This window comes from Castor canadensis, chromosome 16, assembly GCF_047511655.1.
Source record: "Castor canadensis chromosome 16, mCasCan1.hap1v2, whole genome shotgun sequence".
NCBI classification, from domain to species: domain Eukaryota; kingdom Metazoa; phylum Chordata; class Mammalia; order Rodentia; family Castoridae; genus Castor; species Castor canadensis.
This window is the reverse complement of record NC_133401.1, coordinates 19,060,504-19,083,181: the sequence shown is the minus strand read 5'-3', so window position 1 is coordinate 19,083,181 and position 22,678 is coordinate 19,060,504. Positions and strand designations below refer to the sequence as shown.

At 40.3% G+C, this 22,678-nt stretch overlaps 1 protein-coding gene across 4 annotated transcripts in view; it reads right to left on the bottom strand.

Moving 5' to 3' along the window:
* Positions 1–16,585: 16,585 nt before the first annotated feature.
* Zswim9 (zinc finger SWIM-type containing 9) overlaps positions 16,586–22,678 on the bottom strand; it is a 30,819-nt gene continuing 24,726 nt past the window's right edge. For 3 of the 4 annotated variants that reach the window (XM_074057864.1, XM_074057863.1, XM_020181265.2), the window contains one exon: positions 17,530–20,305. In XM_074057864.1, coding sequence (XP_073913965.1) covers positions 18,332–20,305 — 1,974 coding nt within the window. In that variant the 3' untranslated portion in view covers positions 17,530–18,331. Of the gene's footprint in view, positions 17,194–17,529; positions 20,306–22,678 lie in introns of those variants that run through there. The other variant, XM_074057865.1, reaches the window with a different exon arrangement.

The following is a 22,678-nucleotide window of genomic DNA, read 5'->3' as shown; positions in this document are numbered from 1 at the left end:
ACAACAAACACCGTGGAAGTCCTGGAAATCATCAGAGACTACTTCGAGAACCTATGTTCAAATAAATTTGAAAATCTTAAAGAAATGAACAGATTTCTAGATACATACAATCATCCAAAACTGAACCTGAGGAAATTAATCACCTGAATAGATCTATAACACAAAATGAAATTGAAGAAGCAATCAAGAGTCTTCCCAAAAAGAAAAGTCCAGGACCTACCTGATGGATTCTCTGCTGAATTCTATCAGCGATTTAAAGAAGAACTGATAGCAACCCTCCTTAAACTGTTCCATGAAATAGAAAGGGAAGGAAAACTGCCTAACACATTTTATGAAGCCAGTATTACACTTATTCCAAAACCAGGCAAAGACGCCTCCAAAAAGGAGAACTATAGGCCAATCTCCTTAATGAACATTGATGCAAAAATCTTCAACAAAATAACGAGAAACCAAAATCAACAACACATCAATAAGATTTTTCACCACAACAAAGTAGGCTTCATCCCAGGAATGCAGGGATGGTTCAACATACGAAAATCAATTAACGTAATAGAGCACATTAACAGAAACAAAGACAAAAACCACTTGATCATCTCAATAGATGCAAAAAAGCCTTTGATAAGATCCAACACAATTTCATGTTGAAAAATCTAAGAACACTAAGAATAGAAGTAAAGTACCTCAACATTATAAAAGCTATATATGACAAACCTACATCTAGCATTATACTTAACAGTGAAAAACTGAAACCATTCCCTCTAAAATCAGGAACTAAACAAGGATGTCCACTATCTCCACTTCTATTCAACATAGTGGTGGAATTCCTAGCCAGAGCAATTAGGCAAGAAGAAGGAATAAAAGGAATACAAATAGGTAAAGAAACTGTCAAAATATCCCTATTTGCAGACGACATGATCCTATACCTTAAAGACCCAAAAAACTCTACCCAGAAACTCCTAGACAACATGAATAGCTACAGCAAGGTAGCAGGATATAAAATCAACATAGAAAAATCATTAGCATTTCTATACACTAATAATGAACAAACTGAAAAAGAATATATGAAAACAATTCCGTTTACTATAGCCTCAAAAAAACATCAAATACCTAGGTGTAAACCTACCAAAGAACTGAACGACCTCTACAAGGAAAACTACAAACTTCTGAAGAAAGAGATTGAGAAATACTATAGAAAGTGGAAATATCTCTCATGCTCATGGATTGGTAGAATCAACATAGTAAAAATGTCTATACTCCCAAAAGTAATCTACATGTTTAATACAATTCCCATCAAAATTCCAATGACATTCATTAAAGAGATTGAAAAATCTACTGTTAAATTTATATGGAAACACAAGAGGCCACGAATAGCCAAGGCAATACTCAGACAAAAGAACAATGTTGGAGGTATCACGATACCTGACTTCAAACTATATTACAAAGCAATAACAATAAAAACAGCATGGTACTGGCACAAAAACAGACATGAAGACCAGTGGAACAGAATAGAGGACCCAGATATGAAGCCACACAACTATAACCAATTTGTCTTTGACAAATGAGATAAAAATATATGATGGAGAAATAGCAGCCTCTTCAACAAAAATTGCTGGGAAAATTGGTTAGCAATCTGCAAAAAACTGAAACTAGATCCATGTATATCACCCTATACCAAGACTAACTCAAAATGGATCAAGGATCTTAAAATCAGACCACAAACTCTAAAGTTGATACAGGAAGAGTAGGAAATACTCTGGAGTTAGTAGGTATAGGTAAGAACTTTCTCAATGAAACCCCAGCAGCACAGCAACTAGGAGATAGCGTAGATAAATGGGACCTCATAAAAATAAAAAGCTTCTTTTCATCAAAAGAAGTAGTCTCTAAACTAAAGAGAACAGCCACAGAGTGGGAGAAAATATTTGCCAGCTACACATGAGATAAAGGACTGATAACCACAATATATAGGGAACTTAAAAAACTAAATTCTCCCAAAACTAATGAACCAATAAAGAAATGGGAAAGTGAACTAAACAGAATTTTCTCAAAAGAAGAAATTCAAATGGCCAAAAAACACATGAAAAAATGCTCACTATTGCTAGCAATAAAGGAAATGCTAATTAAAACCACACTAAGATTCCACCTCACTCCTGTTAGAATAGCCATCATTAGTAATACCACCAACAACAGGTGTTGGCGAGGATGAGGGGAAAAAGGAACCCTCTTACACTGTTGGTGGGGATCTAAACTAGTACAACCAATCTGGAGAAAAATTTGGAGGCTACTTAAAGAGCTAAACATTGATCTACCATTTGATCCAGCAATACCACTCTTGGGGATATACCCAAAAGACTGTGACACAGGTTACTTCAGAGGCACCTGCACACCTATATTTATTGCAGCACTATTCACAATAGCCAAGTTATGGAAACAGCCAAGATGCCCCACTACTGACGAATGGATCAAGAAAATGTGGTATCTATACACAATGGAATTTTATGCAGCCATGTTGAAGAACCTAATGTTAACATTTGCTGGTAAATGGATGGAATTGGAGAACATCATTCTGAGTAAGGTTAGCCTGGCCCAAAAGACCAAAAATCGTATGTTCTCCCTCATATGCGGACATTAGATCAAGGGCATACTCAACAAGGGGATTGAACTTTAATCAAAAGATAAAAGAAAGAGCACACAAGGGAGATATGAGGATAGGTAAGACACCTAAAAAATTAGCTAGCATTTGTTGCCCTCAACACAGAGAAAGTAAAGAAGATACCTTAAAAGCAACGGAGGCTAATAGGAGAAAGGGACTACAACTAGTGAAAAAGTTAGATCAAAAAGAATTAACCTAGAAGGTAGCACACATGCACAGGAAATTAATGTGAGTCAACTCCCTTTATAGCTAGCCTTATCTCAACTAGCAAAAACCCTTGTTCCTTCCTATTATTGATTTATACTCTCTCTTCAACAAAATTAGAGATAAGGGCAAAATAGTTTCTGCCAGGTATCGAGGGTGTGGGGGGGAGAGGGAGGGAGTGGAGTGGGTGGTAAGGGAGGGGGTGGGGGCAGAGGGGAGAAATGACCCAAGCATTATATGTACATATGAATAATAAAAACTTTAAAACTAAAAAAAATAGCCAAGGTATGAAAACAACCAAGATGCCCCACTATTGACTAATGGATCAAGAAAATGTGGCATTTAAACACAATGGAATTTTACTCAGCTATAAGGAAGAATGAAATCACATGCTAAGGGAAGAGCACATATGGGAGAAATGGGGATAGGCAGAAAACCAAAAACATAAAAATGTTTGATGTTCCCACTCCAGAGGAGCTAATACAGAAATCTTAAAGTAACAGAGGTCAATATGGGAAGGAGATCAGGAACTAGTGAAGCGGTCAGGTAGAGATGAATCAACTTGGGTTGTAACACACTTGTACTTGTACATGGAAGCAATGCAAGGAATCTCTGTATAGCTATCCTTATCTCAACTAGCAAAAACACTTTGTCTTCCTTACTATGCTTATGTCTTCTCTTCAACAAAATTAGAGATAAGGGCAGAACAGGTCCTGCCTGGAAGTGAGGGGGGATGGGGGAGAGGGTGGGGGCAGGGGTAGGGGGGAGAAATGACTCAAACAATGCATACGCATATGAATAAATGAATAAAAACACTGTCAAAACTTCAAAAATAATAAAGTGGGAAATTCTTGATTACAAGATGTGGAAAATTTCGGTTGGCCCATTGTCCACTGAAAATTATATCCTGTGATGTGATAGTCATAACTTTTCTCCATTTTAGCCAACATTTTTATTTTGTATTAATGTTAGTCTATGATCTATTTGAATATCATCTACTATTTACACAATTTTATGGTATATATTTAAATCACATTTCACTTTTAATTTCAATATCTTTTATCCATCTATCTAACTCTTGACCATATTTTAACACATCATTAACATGTCTTCATATTTTGGGTAAAATAATGTAAATATAATTCTATGTCAAATTTCAAAGTTTGTCTTTTCAGTTAACATATTGAAAGGTCACAAGTAACATTTCTCTGCTATGACAATAATGGAAATGAGAAAATATCAGAAAAGAACTCATGAAATTGGGCAATGGACATGGCCCAAGTGGTAGAGCACCTGCAAGAGAAAGGCCCTGATTTCAAACCCCAGTTTTGCAAAACAAACATACCAAGAAATCATGAAGCATATTGTGAAGTTCTCTGATCAACTCAACATGTGCATACATATATTTGGTTTGAATCAGCATACCAAATAATTTGAAACTAAGCTAAACTATGCCAAACCCAGAGGCATATACATTGAGTAGACTTTAGTAGCTTTGCTAAGGCTTTGAATACTGAACAGACATGGGAATATGATTTCATAGAAGTCTCTAAAGGACTATGCTAAATAACCAAGTAAATTAAAAGGAATATATGCAAATAAGAGATAATTTAGTAGCAGAACACATTGTTTCTTTCAAATGTGAAATTGGCAAGCCTGTGGAGAGATTCATACATAAAAATGGAAAGCATTCATACCTCAAGTCAGAAATCATTAAAAAGAGATCTACAGCCAGGCATGGTGGTACATGACTAAACCCAGCTACACAAGAGGTTGAGAAGGGAGGGTTGTGGTTCAAGGCCAGCCTGGTGAGAAAAAGTTAGTGAGAACCCATCAAAAAAAATACTATCACACCTGTAATCACAGCTATGCAGTAGGCAGTGATAGAAGAATCATGTTCCAAGGCCAGCTGTGGAAAAGCATAAGACCCTACCTGAAAAATAACTAATGTGAAAAAGGGCTTGGGTGTGGTTCAAGTGATAGAGAAATTAACAAGCATGAAATCCTGAGTTCAAACATCAGCACTGCTAAAAAAGCAAAATAAACTGTAGCACCTGCAAAAACAATATAAAAATACAATTAAAAAGTTTAAACCAACTATTTAAACTTTTTTGAAAATATGTCAATGAACTATTTCTAGAGCAATGAAATCTTACAAAATATTTTGTCAAGAAAACAAAAGTTGAATGGTGGATTAACCATGCAAAAAAGTAGTTGAGCTGGACACATGGGAAGCAGAGATTGAGAGAATCTGTTTGAGGCCATCCTGGGCAAAAAGTTCATAAGACCCCATCTCAACCCATAATAGCCTGGTGTGGTACTGCACATCTGTCATCCCAGTCACTCAGAAAATATAAATAGGAAGATCACCATGTAGGCTGGCCTGGCATAAATGCAAAACCGTACTTTAAAAATTTCTGAAGCTAAAAGGGCTGTCAGAGTAGCTCAAGTAATAGAGCACCTGGTTAGCAAATGGAAGGCCTTGAGTTCAAATCCCATAATACACACACACACACACACACACACACACACACAAAGTATCTAATGTGATTTCCAGGGTAAGAGGGAAGACTAGAACTTTATGTATGCAAAAAGTCAGGGCAGCAAAGGAGAAATTACATTCCAAGGAGACAAAAAATGAAAAGCTCTGTGAGTCAAGAAAGATGTGATAGAATGTGAAAAGGCACTTTTTATTGCTGTGACTAGTACCTGAGAGAATCAATTCAAAAGGACAAGAGATTTATTTTGGCTCATATTTTCAAAAGCTTCAGTCCAAGATCTATGGCTTTGGATCTTTTACAAGGCAGAATATCATGGTCATAGGAGGGTGAGACAGAGGCTAATTACTTTATAGCAGCCAGGCAGCACAGAGAGATACAGAGGAGCCCAGGACAAGATAAAAACCCCAAGCAAATGCGGGCAATGACCTACTTCCTCTGATTAGTCTCTACCTCCAAAAGTTTTCATAACCTCTCAATAATGCCATCAAAGTACGAATCCATCAGTGGATTAATCAATCAATTAGGTCAGAGCCCTTATGATCTTAATGATTGAATTCAGTAAGTCTTCAACACATGAACCTTTTAGAGGACACTTCACAGACCATAAAAGGGATTTAATCTGAAAGTGATGCCTTCTGCCCTGGAAGCTAGCTTTAGAGAAGAAATCCATTACACCACTCACCACTTCTCAGAGTACTATAACCAGGAGTTAATTTGAGAAGGGTTCTATTGTTAGGAACTAAACTACTCTGGGGACAAAGAAACACAAAACTGTCCCACTACAGGGTCCATGGGGACACACTTTAGAAGAGATTTGATAGAAGAGAGCCACAAGAGACAAGCATGAGCAAGAGGAAAGTTTGTTGCAAACCCACTAAGAAGTTTAAGCAGCAGAGAGAGTGGATTATGGAGGGGATGGGGTTTGGTGGGCCCATTCTCTGTAGTGAGGACTAAAAGCAATTGTGTGTGATTTACAATGGGGCCAAGGTTCGAGAGAGCTGAGACTGTAAGATTGCTCAGTTCCTGGGCTTTCCCCTCAAGTACATAACTCCATGATCTGTTTGCTTTCTCCACTCTGAGATATTTGGGACTTTGTTGCATCTTGGATATTTGCCATACCATTGGGTTCACACTTCTGAAGTGAACGCCAGCCCAACCCACACAATGCTAAACATTTTTGGCTAACTGCAGCTCAGAGTACACACACACAAAAAACTCTCTGGAGCCCATACAGACCTGCCACAGACAATAGACCATTAACCTACACGGTTGGAAACATGGGACAGGATTCAGCCTGCCTGTTCGGTGGGTGCAGAGGATCTACTATCTTTCCCCATGCCTGGTGGATTTCATTACATAACAATATGTGAAACACTTCTCCAATCCAAGTACCTAACTTAGGAGAAATTTTTTAATTTGTTTCTCTATTCTGTTTTCTTCTTTAATTTGATTTTATTTACATATTTTCTTATTTTTAATGGATTTTAATCTCTCACTCATTCTTCTACCTTTTCACTTCCTTTTCCTTTTTGTCTCATATTTTCTTTATTTTTCCCTTGTCATACTTCCTTTTTTATTGTTACTTTTATGATTTTTTTTAAGCTTTAGTTTCTGCTGAATTTTTTGCTCTATTGCTATTGGTATTGTAGTTTTTCTTTGGCTTTTGCTGTATTTTTCCATCTGGTATGTTTTCTGTCATATTGTTACCAAGGTTTGTTTCTTCCTTTCTGAACAGTAGTAGGAATTGTGTCCTCAAAGAAAGGGTGCTCAACAAGACATCCTTCACATAAAAAGAGAAGAGAGATGGATCCCAACAAATGTACAAATCTCAAGAGAGAATCACATTATAGATGAAGCAAATAAGGCAATATGGCTTCCTCCCAAACTGACAACTCTTCAGTAATTTAACACAGTATATAAATGTGGGCAAAAAACCCATACAAATAATTCAAAAGTTTGATGTTACAAATGATCAATAAATAGAAAAATAATAAAGACAGACAGCTGAATGAAGTGAAGAAGACAATAAAATATATGGAAGATCAATTCAATAAAAAAAGATGGAGAATCTGATAAAGAACCAAACAGAATATTGGAAACACAAAGCCAAACAAGTCAAACAAAACTTAGTTGAAATCTCATCAGTAGACTACATCAAGTGGATAAAATGATATCAGTGTTGAAGACAACCTTAACTAGTAATAATGAGAAAGGAAAAAAATTATGAACAGAAAATACAAGACCTATTCGATATGATTAAAAGATCCAAACTTTGGAAAATAAGTTGAGACAAAGGAGATAAAAGGAGATAAGGAATAGTCTAAAGTAATAGAAAGCCTACTAGTTGAAAAAACAGCATAAAATTTCTCATATCCAGGGATATATTAGTGTACATATATGTACAGGAGTCATTTATAACCCCAAGAAGACATGACCAAAAAATAACCTCTCCGCAACTTAATAGAGTTATACTGCACAAAGTGAAGAAGAAAGAAAATACTTTTAAAGCTGCAAGAGGAAAGAACCATATCACTCAGAAATGCAAATACATTAGAATAACAAATTTTTAAACAGAAACTAAAGTCCAATAGAGAAAGGAATGATTTATTTTAATTTCTTACAGTTAAAAAAATGACAATCTAGATTATACTTCAGAATCAAAGTAGAAATTAAGACTCTCCAAAATAAGCATAAACTAGAGGAAATCATGCCCACTAAACCATCATTACATAAGATACTTAAAAAATACTACACTCACAGGAGAGAGCAAGAAAAACACAATCATGACACCATAGAAAAGAATAAATTTCAGTATGAAAGTTGACAAGCAAATGTGATTTAGGAAAGAATAAAATATTAATTGCATAAGCCATTAAAATACCAAGAGGGATAAATAAAAAAATGAACATAGATCATGGAAAACAACCAGAAGAAAAGCAACATAAGTGACAAGAAGTTGTGCATATCTTTTAACAATAATGCTGAACATAAATGTTCTTAAGTCTCCAATTAAAGGATGTAAACTGGTTAAGGAGGTTAAAAAAAAAGACCCAACTACATGCTGCCTAGAAGAAACTCACCTCACTGGCAAGGATGTACACAGAAGGAAAACAAAAAGATTGAAAATGATACTCTGAGCAAATGGAACCCAAAAGGAGGAGGCAGGAATAATTATATTCATAGCCAACAAAATAGGCTTCAAGCCAAAATCAGTCAGAAAAGACAACGTAGGTCACTATATATTGATAAAAGGAATAATTTATCAAAAGTTATAATAATATGAAAGCACCCAGTTTTATAAAATAAAGTATATAGGGCATAAAAGGAGCAGTAGCATACATACAATGAAAGTGGGTGGCTTCAATATCCCATTCTTACTGATGGACAGAACATACTGATTAAAAAACCCCAACAAGTTAACACCAGAGTTAACTACATTATAGATTAAATGGATTTGACACACTTATAGACTATTCCATTCAATAGCTCCAGAATACATACGTTTTTCATCAGCCCTGGAACTTTTTGAAAAATATATCATGTTAACATCAATAAATCAAGTCTTAGAAAACACAAAAAAATTAATGTCTGCCATCTTCTTAGATCATAATGAAATGAAACTAGAAATTAGCAATAAGAGAAATTGCAGAAGTTATACAAATGCATGAACAATATACACTTGAATGAATGGTAGATCTTTGAACAAGACAGGAGGCAATGAAAATATTCCTCAAATCAAATGAAAATGGAAACACCACATACCAGAAACTGCAGGATACAAAAAGTATTTCTAACAGAAAAATTTAAAGCTATAATAAACAATCAGTGAAACAAAGAGTTGAGTCCTTTGAAAAGATACATAAGATTAATAAACTCTTAGTCAAACTAACCAAATGAAAGAAGACCAAAATCAACACAATTAAGATAAAAGGGATATTATTATTATTATTATATACCACAATATATACCCTATTCAAGTATTACATGCTAATGAAAAATTTTAATGATGGGTATTATAATAGATATCACTTAAATACACAGTATCATTGCAGAATACTTTGAAAACTTCTATTTCAAAAAGTTGGAAAATCTAGAATAAATGAACAACTTTATAGACACATATTACCTACCAAACTTGGACTGAGAGGATAATGACAAGGAATGAGACTGAAGCAGTAATAAAATCACCCAATAAAGAATATATCAGAACCCAATAGATTCAAAGCTGAATTCTACGAGATTTTAAAAGAATTAACTTGAATGCACCTCCAAAACCAATAAGGAAACAACAAAAAAGAAAACTACAGGCAAATATCCCTAATGAACATGCACACAATCCTTAATACTTGCAAATTGAATTCAGTAACACATTAAAGGGATCAAACACTGTGATCAAGTAGGTTTCATTCCTGAGATAAAAGGATGTTTCAACCTGCACAAATCTAAATGTGATACAGCACAGAAGTAGAATTGAGGATGAAAGTATGTAGCCATTTCAACAGACACAGAAAGATGTTTTGATAAAATTCAACATTCCTGATAATAAAACCCTAGGTAAACTTGACATAAAAGGATCATACCTCAACATTATAAAGGATATATAAGAAAAGCACATAAACATCAACTGGAATGAGGAAAAGCTGAAAACATTTCATCTTAAACCAGAAACAAGATATGAGTGCCTTCTCTCCTAATCTTATTCAATATAGCATTGAAATTTTAGCCAGAGGAAACCACACAAGTGAAAGAAATGAGGGGTAAAACTAGGAAAGGAAGAAATCAAATTATTCCTGTTTGCAGTTAATATGATTCTACATTTGAATGCACTAAAGACTCCACCAAAAGACTCTAATCTGATAAACACTTCAGTAAATTAGCGGGGTACAAAATCAGCATGCAAAAATCAGTAGATTTCATACACACCAATAATGAACTTGCTGACACAGAAATCAGCAAGTTTAGGGCTATTCACAAGATAGCCTTAAAAATAAAATACCTAGGAATAAACTTAACTATGGAGGTGAAAGAATCTAGGGATATACCCAAAGGAATGTAAGTCAAGTTACAATAAAGGTACCTGCACACCCATATTTATTGCAGCATTATGCACACAGCTAAGTTATGGAATCAGCCAAGATGCCCCACTACTGACGAATGGATTAAGAAAATGTGGTAGTTACATACATGGAATTTTATTCAGCCACAAAGAAGAATGAAATTTTATCCTTTGCAGGTAAATGGATAGAACTGGAGAACATCATCTTAAGTGACATTAGACAGGTGCAGAAGGCCAAAAGTCATATGCTTTCTCTCATATGTGGAATACAGTCCTAATACAAATACAGCAATGTTATGAAAAAAAACACGACAGGCCTGGGGAAGTCACATAAGAGAGACGGACTGTAAAAGAAGAGAGTTAAGAGGGTGAATATGGTTGATTTACTCTCTATACAAGGATTAATATATAATTTTTAAACCTGTTGAAACCAACATAAGAAGGGAACTAAAGTAGAAAGAAAACTTGAGAAGATAAATCTAATCAGGCTATAATACATAAATACATGGAAATCTCACAAGGAAATGCCCTGTGTAGCTATCGCAAACAAACAAAAATGCCATTTTTTCTTTCTTTTATAAAATTGGAGAGCAGGAGGGCAGAACAAGTCCTGCCTGGAGTGGTTAGTACCAGTGGGGAGGGGGAAAAGGTGAGGGAAAGGGATGGGAAGGTGAATAGAGTGCAAATACTGTGTATATATGTATGTAAATGTACACATGATACCTGTTGAAACTACTCCAGAAATGGGGGAGTGGGGAGATAAAGGAGAGTGGTGGAAGGAGTGAATTCAAGTTGATATATTTCATACATAGCAAGAACTTTTGTAAATGCCACAAGGTACCTCACCTAACACAACAATGAAGGTAATTTTTAAAAAAGAAATTGAATATCCACATATAGAAAATTGAAAGAATATCCCTATATCTCACCCCGTATAAAAATCAACTCAAAATAAGCTGGGTGTGGGTGGCTGACTTTTGCCTGTAATCTTAGCTACCTGGGAAGCTGAAATCAGGAGGATCAAGATACAAGGCCAGCCAGGCAAACAGTTCTTGGGACCCATCTCCAAAATAACCAGAGCAAAATGGCGTGGAGGTGTGGCTCAAGAGGCTGCTTTGCAAACGTGAACCCCTCAGTTCACACTTCATTACACAAAACAAAAATCCTCAAAATGGATCAAAGACCTTAATCTAAGACCCCAAGTTTGAAACTACTAAAGGAAAACACTTCACGATAATAACACAAATTAATATCTGAAGTTACAAGTGTTGGGAACAAGTTACAATATTGAGAAGAATTTGAAGAAAGTGTTTTAGACACTGTAGTGGCAATGCAAATTAATAGCTATTATAGAAATCAGTATGGAGGTTCTTCAAAAAATTAAAAATAGAACTATACATGATCCAATCCTACTACTGGGCATATAGCTAAAGGATATGAAAGCAGTATGTTGAGCAAATACTTGTAATCCCTTTTAATTCCTGCATCATTAACGATAGACAAGTTAGAGATTTGAGCTATGTGTTCATCTACAGGTGAATTAATTAATAAAATGTGGTCTGTAAGAACAATGGAATGCTATTAATTAATGAAAAGAACATTATTTCACTTGTGAAAAAATGCAAGAACCTGAAGGTTATTATATTATATTATGTGAAATATACCAAAAACATGAACATGAAGACAAATACCATATAATTTCATATATAAGCAGATTTTTAAAAAGCCAGTTTCTGAAAGAGGGAGGTGAAAGGTGGTTACCAGATGCAGTGGAGGAGAGAAATGAAAAAATGGAACATGTTAGACTAGCCTGTTAGACTAGAGGAATAAGTTTTAGTGATCTGTTGAAATGTGCAGTTATCACAGTTGATTATAGTATATAATATAGTTATAGATTATAGTTATAGATTATAGTATATAATATAATTATAGTATATTGCATATTTCAAATTTTCTATAAAATTTTAACATGCTCACAAAAAATGATAAATTGGTGAGGTGATGGTTTTGTTAATCAGCTTTGTTAAATCATTCCAGAACATACACATAGATCAAAACTTCACATTGTACTCAATAAATATACAAACTTCTTGTCTATTATACACAATTATGCATAAATGAATAGCCTGAAAATCCAGCTACTTAGGAGTTTAAGAAAGAATAATTCCTTGAGACCAGGTGTTCAAGACCAGCCTGGAAGTCATAGTGAGAGCTCATCTCAATAAATTAATAAGCTATGAATTTCTCAAACTTTGTAAATGCTCTATCATCTCTAAAGTACTTCTATCAATAGAAACCTTTTATTTTGACTACCAGATCCCTCCTCAATGAAAACTTCCTCCTGTCACTTCATCTGCATGGTCTCCATGTGTGCAGACATAGGTTTTTAGCCTAGCCACTATTTTTAGTTCCATGGTGTGTTTCTAAAGATTTGAAACAGAGAAATTTTACCTAAAATTTTGTCTTTGGGGCCAAGAAATTCTGCCAGTTGCCCTCTCTCTCCCTTCCTCCCTCTCCCTCTCCCTCTCCTAAGGCTCCTGTCTAATTCCACTTCAGTACTCTTAATACAACCTTCACCCTAGTCATTCATATCCTATCCCTTGTAGTCTTTCACCCTTGACTCTTAGTTGTTTCATCTACAAATTACAACCTCTAACCCAAAAATAGATGAACCTTTCTTTCATCTCTCTCCACCCTCAAGTTTCTGATTTCTTCTCTTCCACCCTTTGCTTCCACTATCAAACCTCCTACTTTCCTGAGAACATTCTCTTTATGAGCACTGCATTGAAAACTATGTCTGTGTCTTGTTGTCATTGCTGCTTCTCTGCAGCATGTGGCATCAGTGGCCACCTCCTCTTTTTTCTTTATGGGGGTTTGAACTCAGGGTCTTGCACTTTCTAAGCAGGCATTCCAACCACTTGAGCTATGTCGCCCATCCCTTTTTGATTTAGTTATTTTTCAAGTAGTGTCTCACTATTGATGCCTTCACCGTTTGCTTCCTCCCCACTCCACCTAGTGTGGGGTATATTTCTGGCTCTCGGGATTCTCCATCCATTGAGGGCTCAGGGCAGCAGTGCTTCTGACTACCTGAATGCATGTGCATAATACTAGCCAGTGTAAACACATTATTTTCAATCCTCAAAACAATCTTGGTTGTTTATTGTTATTACCATATCCATATGAAAAAACTGAGACTCAGAGTGAAAGAGCCTGAGGAAGTGGGTGATAAACTGGAAGCCAATCTTCTGTGAGTTTTTCTGCTAAAATGAGAGTCATTAGTAATGCAGGGGCAGAGGGAGGACTTTATTCCCTGTTCCACATTCTTATGTGAGCCTCTGCACCACTGCAGTTTAGTTTCTCCAGCTGGAGAGTGGATACCATGCCAACCTCCTGGAATGTTTGAGGTAGTCACATAGGTAAAACAACTGACAACAGTGTAGTTAAGACTAATTGGCATAACGGTTCTTAGAACTTAGATGAAGAAGGCCAAGTAGGGAACTGGGAAGAAATACATTTGCACCACCTACACAGATCGCTGCTGCTACACATCTCCTGCAAATTGTTGTCCCAAAAAACACAGACCTAGTGTTAACCAGATAGTCTGAAATGAACTGCTCATGCAGAGTGAATTATTAGTGACTGAAGTGTTCTTCCCAGTGCAGTGAGGCAAACTCAGAACAAGATGAGGCTAAGAAGCAGGGTTTTGTGTACAGCTTCTTGCTTTTAACTCAGCAATAATTTTATGATGACAGTGTTTCACATTGTATGTGTTACTGCAGTTAATTCTCAAATGAATTTATGAGATGGCTACTGTTATTATCTCAGTTTTACCATGCAGGGGCTTCCTCAGCCAGTCTCTGAAAGAGCTCACCCATGGAAACAGGATTTGGATCTGGTTTAATTACAAATCTCTCAACAAAGCACTCTGCCATAATCCAACCACATCCTGCAGAACTGTTTTAAAAGCACTGCATTGTGCTCAGATTCCACAAGCATCTGTCAAATAAAAAGTGTGGTAGAATACAAAGAGAGGAAGGAAACTGCTTTCCAAACTCTGAAATCATATATTTGGCATCCCAAGAGTATTGAGATTCAACCAGGTGTAGTGGCGTATGTCTGTAATCTGAGCTATTTAGGAGGCAGTTGGTGATAGGAAGATGATGGCTTGAGGCCAGATCAGGCAAGACTGAGGTAGAGAGAGTGTCAACCACTTGATCAAGGTCACACAGTAAGTAACAGAACAGGAATTAGAATGAGGTCATATGCATTTAACCACCCTAAATTGTTCAAGAGGTATAAATGTGTACCTATTGAATATATTTTTATGGTACCTATATTCCCCCATTGGGTTTCTGTTTCTCAAAGTGCCCTTGTTCATCTACCCACACTGGTCCCTAGTTTCTCCCACTAGGGACAAGATCCCCCTAGTCTTACACCACCCGGAGTTCTCCACAAAACCCCAGTTCTGTCATAGTCGTGTCTTCACAACTTGCCAATGTCTTCTCAACATCTAGTGGCACCTGCACATAGTGGAATCTATTTATATAACTATGGAATGATGAGTTTAGTGCCCCAATTTTTCCTATTAAATTTCCACTTCCCCTGAAGCATCCCCATTACCTATTTATATACCAATTTCTCAGTGACCTCAAATCCCTTTATCACATACCAAAACATTCTCACTCCCTCAAAACACCCTAATTCACCTAAGATCAGCCCAACTCCCCTTATATCAAGCTGATTCCACCATCACACTCCAATACTCCACAAACACTCCAGATCCCTGGTTGCCACTCTAATTCCTCCCAAGACAGCCTTAATCCTCTCCTCTCTCTCCCTTTAGCTTTCAGTGTTACTATGGCAACACCATCCAGTCAGGATCCCCTTCCTCCCTCATCCCCAACACCACTTCCCTCATTTGGAGACAGACCTGTGTCCGGCCCCTGCGAACTGGAGAACCAAAGAGGCCCTCTGCAATGCTCAGCAACTAGATGCTCCTCAAATCTTCCCCAACCTGACTGAATACCCTGAAGTCGGCACGTGCTCTGATGGATCCCCAGGACAGAGGCTTCTACTGCACAGGTGCTGTTGCTAAGTGAGTGGCTTGAGCACTGTGCAGGGTAGCTCAGCTCAGCAAAGGATCTTGAGTCTAGAAGTCCTGGCTGAGTCCAAGCACTGAGCTTGCTGGAGGTTGTAGTTTCTTGATTGCTACATCTTGTTACACAAATGGCCAATGTGTGAGTCAGATGGGGGCGGGAACAAGGCTACTGAAGCTGGAATCTTGGAGTAGGTCTATTGCCACTACAGCAATGATGACGACCTAACCCTCTTAGCCAGTCTGCCATTTTTCTTTCTTCAATCTTCCTAACTCAGGGCTTACTTTGTACCAGGTACTGTAGATACAATGGAGAATGAAAAGGGGTTTTATTTTGGTGATAGTGGTGATAGTGGTGTAGGTGGAAGGGGGTGCACTGACTGTTAACTAAAAATGCAGGTCTCTGGAGAAAACATTACATTTTTGGAATTTGGGGAGGCACACAGAAATGGAGCACACACTAACGTATGTGTCCACACAAAGCCCTAAACTGGTGGATAATCATGTGGTATAACTCCTGGTAGTAGTAAGTGTTGTGAAGTATAAAGCAGAGAAAGGAGGTGAAATGACTGTAGAGGAACTACTCAGAATGGACGTTAGGATGAAGTGACAATTCAGCACAGGACTGAAGGACTTCACTTGTGAGCTGAGCATGTAGGGTTTATACAAGTTATTAACATTGAGTTTTCTTCTTGCCTTCACCAAGTGCAAAATCCTGTTACACATGGTGTTCCCTTTGCAAAGAATCCACTTCTTCATCCTCTTTTTCTGACAAAAGTGCCCTTTGAGGTCCAGCTGTAAGAAGAACCACCTTCCCTTGCCTGCTTTACTGACCATAAACCTCTTCCTGCTCTGTATTCCTAACAAGCTCCCAGGGAGTGTTAGTGATGGTGTTCTGTGGACCAAATTTTGAAAAGCAAGGGCTCAGCCTTCCCCCACATGACTCAAGACACATAGGCAAGAAATGCTTATGCTAACACAGCATTATTGTTGCCATGGCTACCGGATATGCTTAGTAAGCCCTATCAGTTTCTTCCTTGAGGTTTGCTATATGTATATGGATACTGGTAGCTCTTTTGGGATCAAAGCATGAGCATCTGAAACAAGGGCTTTGAGTAGTAGCTATTTTTCTCAGCCAATAGAGGCCTTTTTCTGGAAGGAATCTATCATACAAAGAACAGAATAATGAGAGGAGAAACTTGGCATTGTTGGGTCCCTGCATTCAGGCTGCAGTTAATGCCTTTTACATCTATGACTTCAAACACTGAATTTTATTTTACCTTAAAACTCTTTTATTGCTATTCCAAGTGTGCCCCACAATCCATTGGGAACGCATCATCAGAGAATTTGCTAGAAATTCATGCCCCTTGCAGACCTACTCTATCCAACTCTGTACCTCAACAAGGTGCCCTTTTATGTCTGTTAAAATTTGAGAAATGCTGAGCACCTCAACCTGAATTGTGTAGCCCACTATAGACCTAAGTACCCTTAGCAACTGTGACCACAGAAACTTCAACTTGAGCTTCCTTAAATCACGTAGTTATCTCATTTCAGAAGACCCATGGTAGAGCAAATCCAAAGAGTTCCACCAAGCCAAGCAAAGATCCACATTTTCTTCATCTCTCATCTCGTTGGTCCAAGGGGGTTGTAAACAGGCCTAGACTTGAACTTCTTATTCAGGAACATCCTAAGAGTGAGAGAATCTTTATTAGAAGCTCCACCCAACCTGAGAAGACTCATGGCCAGGACTGGGTCCCAGTCACATTCTCAAACTAGTCACTGAAGGGAAGAAGGGCATGTGCTAGTTGAGGTCAGGGTCAATGGATGGCTGCAAGTTGCCACTGTTGCACACTGAATGAGGGAGGATGAGGTCTGTGTTGCCTTGGAGATAGATTAATTGTAGCTCCTCCATCCATCTGGCCCCAGGGCCTTGCTAAAAGAAAACACAAAGGGATACCTGGCCATCTTGTTTTCCTCTGGATCCGGGCCTCCCACCCTCCCCTAGAAGCACTCAGCACAGAAAACCAAAATAATACTGTTTTATTCCAATCTTAACACACAGTAGTTTAAGCAGTTCTCTCCCCCTCCCCGCTCTAGGAGAGGGCACTAGATTCCCAGTGCCCTCTCTCAAACTTCCAGGAATAACTCCCAGAACTGGGAAGGGAGGCCAATCCCCAGCTCTTGGAGAAATACCAAAGTCACTTCTCTCTTATTTCTTCTCTGCCCATCTTCTATCACCTTTTAAAATTCCCTTGTCTCCTTCTTCCCTTCCCCATTCTACTGTGTTTCATTTCTTCTCCATTTCTGCCTCTGCTCCTGACCTCTCTTCTCCCCTTCTATCTTTTCCCCCTTTCCTTTCCTTCACCTGTCTTCTTATTCAACCCTTTTTCTCTTCTTTTACCCTTATACTCCCTAGGCTGATCAGCCCACTCCTGCTAGTACCCCTCCCCCCATTCCTGATGTCTTTTCTGACTACCAATCTGTCTCCCCTTGTCTTGTTTCCAGCCCTGCCTGTTTCCTAGTTTCTGCTTTGGCTGGACCCTGTCTACACCTCTCATCACACATTTCTTCTCCTTGGGGAAGCTCTCTAAATGAACCCTGATCATCAGCAGTTTCTACAGCTTTGGCTCTAGGACCTTAGAGACCATGGTCAGCTTCCCCTTGGGTGCAGAGAGACAAACTGCTGAGAGATGAAGTCCCTGACGACCTGGAAGGAGACCAGAGGGATTAGGTGGCCCCCATTGGCCTCAGCCCTGTTATCTTTGGGATCAAAAAAATACCCTCCTGCCCTCTGATTGGAGGGTGGCAGGCAGGGATGTGGAAAGTCATGGTTCTTGGGCTCTCCCCCAGCAATCCCTGAGCAGGTCCATGTGGAACAAGGCTGCACCCGTGAGGAGGCGTGCTGCAAAGAGGTGCCGACAGGGCAGACGGCGAGCAGCATGGATTGAACAGCTGCAGTGTGTCAGGGCCCCATCCATAAAGAAGTCTGAGGTGCCATCCTTGAGAGCAAAGCCAGCTCCAGTCCAGTGGAAACCCTGGGTCCCATGCTGCCTGGCAAAGGTCAACTCCTCCGCCACCAGATCTGCCAGTTCTGGCCCACAGGCTGCTCGGAATTTGGCCAGCGGCTCCCAGTCCACCTCCTCTTCTCCAGAGGGGTGGAAAACCCTCTTTGGGTCCCTTGGACCTTCTGCTTCACCTCCTTCCTGCAGGGCCTCCCCTACAGCTAGGGGCTCACACCTTGTCACTGCACATTCTGGATTGCCTTCTAACACTGTCCCCATGCGGGTGGCACACAGCACTCCATTTCCCAGCCGCTGACACCTTGCTCCTTTGTCTGCCCATTCCATTGCTTGTCCTGCTCTGTTCTTGGGGACCAAAGACCGAGTTCCTCCTCCATCTCCATTTGCTGTACTTGCAACCTTTGTGTCCCCCAACTGGACTACAACAATGTCCTCCAGGCCTCGACTCCTTTTGATCCCCAAGCTCCCTCCTTTCTTCTCTACAAACTTTGTCCCTCTCTGCCCCTCATTTCCCCACTGGGGCCCCCGTTGGCCTCTGTTCTCAGGGACCACCTCTAAGGGCTTCTCCAAATGGGTCCCCCTCCACTTTCTGACATCCAGGCCCTTCTCTGTTTCCATACAGTCTGGAGGTTTTAATTCACTTGCTCTTTCCTCTTGCAACTGCACACCCCTCCAGGGGCTTCCTTCCAGACTCCTGGTCTTCTCAGACTCAAACTGGGTTCCCCTGCGGTCTGTGGTTTCCAGCACCCCAATCTTTCCATCCTCCAACTGGCGTCCCCTCCCGTCTCTGATCTCTGGCCCTCGCAATTGCTCTTTCTCCACCTGGGCCGCTTTCCAGATACACCGTTCCAGCCCCCTCACCTGGTTCTCCAGCTGGACTCCTCGCCAATCTCTTGTCTCCAATCCCCTCCCTTTCTCGCTTTCTAGCTGAGGCCTTCCCTGGTCGCTGATGTCCACACCCCTTATCTTCTCCTTCCCCTGGACTCCACTTCTCAGCTCACTGTTCTGAGACATCCCATCACCATCAGCACCCTCAGAGGTTGCCTCCCCAGCTGCATCCGCCCACTGCATGGCCACCAGATCACGAAGGCACTGCGCCACGCTGTGCGAGGGGCTGAGGCGACGCAGCAGTCGCCTGCGGTAGCCACGCACCAGGGCACAAGCGTCCAGGTCTCGGGATGCTTCATAAGCTCGGAAACGCACCCACATGTCATGGCGGGGCGCCCAGTTGTGCTCAAAGTACTTGACGAAGGCGGATGGGGCCTGGGAACGCAGCTCAGCCAGAGCCTCGATATAGGTAGCATAGGAGGACGCGCCGGCCAGACGGCACAGGAGCGGCCAAAGTCCCGGGTCCTCATGGCTGGCGCCACCCAGCTCCTGAGCTTTGCTGAACAGCGTCTCCAGGCCCTGAGCGCGGCAGATTTGCACGCGGGCGCAGGGCAGCAGCTGGCGCACCGCCCGCAGCTGCGCGGCCACTTCGGGTCCGGCGGTGAGGCAGCGCACGCGGCCCTTGACATCGGGCGCGCTCTGCAGCAGCGAGACCAGCACGAACCGCAGTAAGCTCGGCGTGCCAGGGCGCGACACACAGCAGGCAGCCTGGCGCGCGCGGCCCGAGCTATCCACGCACAGCACGGTCAGCAGGTCCAGTGCGCCCTGCAACCCCGGCAGCCGGTCCACCAGGAGTATGCGCGGGAAGCGCCTCAGCAGTGCCCTGGTGCGAGACGTCAGGAAAAACACAGTCTCTACCATCGCTTGGTCCTCTACGAACACCAGCTTCACCTGCGGGTGCGGGCAGAAAGGCAAAGAAAGAGATCAGGGAATGCCACAAGTCACCGGGCTTAGTTCCTTCACCTATGCGTCTTCCTCTGGGGAAAAGAGAATCCATTCATTCATTTGTGTGCATTTATTCTTTTGATCGGTGGGAGGCAGGACAGGGCAATAGTTAAAATCTCAGACTCTGAAGCCCAGTTGCCTGGGTTTGAGATCCCGTCACCACAACCTTACAACAGTGTGCTACTTGCACACACAACACTTAGCCTCAATGAGTCGCAGTTTCCTCTGCTGGGAAACCACCAGCAGTCTAGGGCAGTGGTTCCAAGCTGGTCCTTGGACTAACACCACCAGCAGCTATTGAGAAACACGCACATTCTTTGGATTCACCCCAGTCCTGCTGGGACTGAAAATGTGGGGGTGGGATCTGGATTGTACTTTGGTAAGTCCCCAGGAGTTCCCATGGCTCAAGTTTGAAGATCACTGGTCTTATGGTAAAGACCATATCGCAGAAGCAGTTCATCCAGATTGAAGTCCCGTCCCCAACACTTCCTAACCGCTAGATTTTATCACTCTATGCCACAGTTTCCTCCTTAACCTCCAAGGACCACTCAAGCCTCTGAGGACCACTGCCTGGTGTGTGATCCTGGAGACCCACTTCCTGGCTGAGTGGCTTCCCTAACCTCAGTATCACTTGTAGAGTGATGATCCTAGGAGTCCATGTGATTGGAAAGATGAAATGCATTAGTGCATCTACAACAATGTGGGCACAAATAACATTACCATGGTTACCCACTCAACAAGTGGTAAATGCTCTCCAAGAGTTAACTAACCACAAAATGATCCTCTCTGCTCAAAGACCTCCTCCCCCTAAAGGAACTGGGCCAGCGCAAGGGCTCCCTCAACCAGTCTCTGAAAGAGCTCACCCATGGAAACAGGATTTGGATCTGGTTTAATCACAAATCTCTCAACAAAGCACTCTGCCATAATCCAACCTGATCCTGGAGAACAATTTAAAAAGCACTGCATTGTGCTCAGATTCCAAAAACATCTGTCAAATAAAAGGTGTGGTAGAATACAAACAGAGGAAGGAAACTGCTTTCCAAACCCTGAAATCATATATTCATCATCCCAAAAGCACTGAGATTCACCAGGTGTGGTGGTGTATGGGTGTAATCTGTGATTGATAGGAGGATGATGATTTGAAGAAAAGCCAGGAAAAAGTGCAAGATCGTATCTGAGGGGAAACCCCTTTGAACAATGAACAGACACTTAAATAATGAAGGACAGAATGTCAAACAGTTCCCATTAGCAGGAGGAGTGTACTGGTAAGAGAAGAAGGGTGAAGAGAGAAGGCAAAGAAGAGTGAATATGGTTGATGTACTTTATATACATGTATGAAGAGAGAATATTAAAACTGCCAAAGTCATTGTAAGTAGGGGGAAAGGGGTGAGAGAGAATAATGGTGGGGATGAACCTAACACAGGTACATTGTAAGTATTTGTGGAAATATCACAAGATATGCTAATAAAAATGTTAAGAAGAAAAAAAGAGACCCTATTAGAAAAAGCAGACTAGAAGCTGGAAATGTGGCTCAAGTGGCAGAAAGCCTGCCTAGCAAGTGCCAGGCCCTGAGTTCAATTCCCAGTTCCACTGAAAAAGAAAAACGAAATCCAATGTATTTTATGAAAAAAACTAGTAAGTTATCATTGTATGAGTTGTAACACCCCTACAATTCTTTTCAACCATCACTGATTTTTATACTATTATTTAATTTACTCAACAGATGTTTAATCTAGACCTACTCTATATGGTAATCACTGGCTGCAAGTATCTGTTTATATTTCAATTAAAAATTTAAGATATATAAAATATAAAAATCCAGTTCCTTAGTCATATGAGCCATATTTCCAGTGCTTAACAGTGACATGGGCTAGTGGCTGTCCTGCTAGTCTTCTGGTCAACACGATCTGTAACAGAAAGTTCTATTGGACAATGTTGATCTAGGAACTAACTTAAAATACAAAAGCCACATGGGTTTTAAAAACTATACATTCTATAGAATTAGGTAAGTTCATATCCATTTGTCTGTGGAAGTCAGGACTAAGAGAAAAGTAGATAAGCCAGGCACCAGTGGCTCATTCCTGTGATCCTAGCTACTTGGGAGGCTAAGACTGGGAGAATCAAGGTTCCAAGCCAGCCCAGGCAAAAAAAAGTCAGTGAGACTCCATCTTAATGGGAAAAAGCTGGTTGTCATGGTGTGTGCCTGTCATCCCAGCAAGGGTGGGAAGCATAAAATAGGAGGATCACAGTCCAGGCTGGCCTGGGCAGAAAGTGAGATCTTATCTCCAAAATAACCAGAGCAAAAAGGGCTAACCCTTT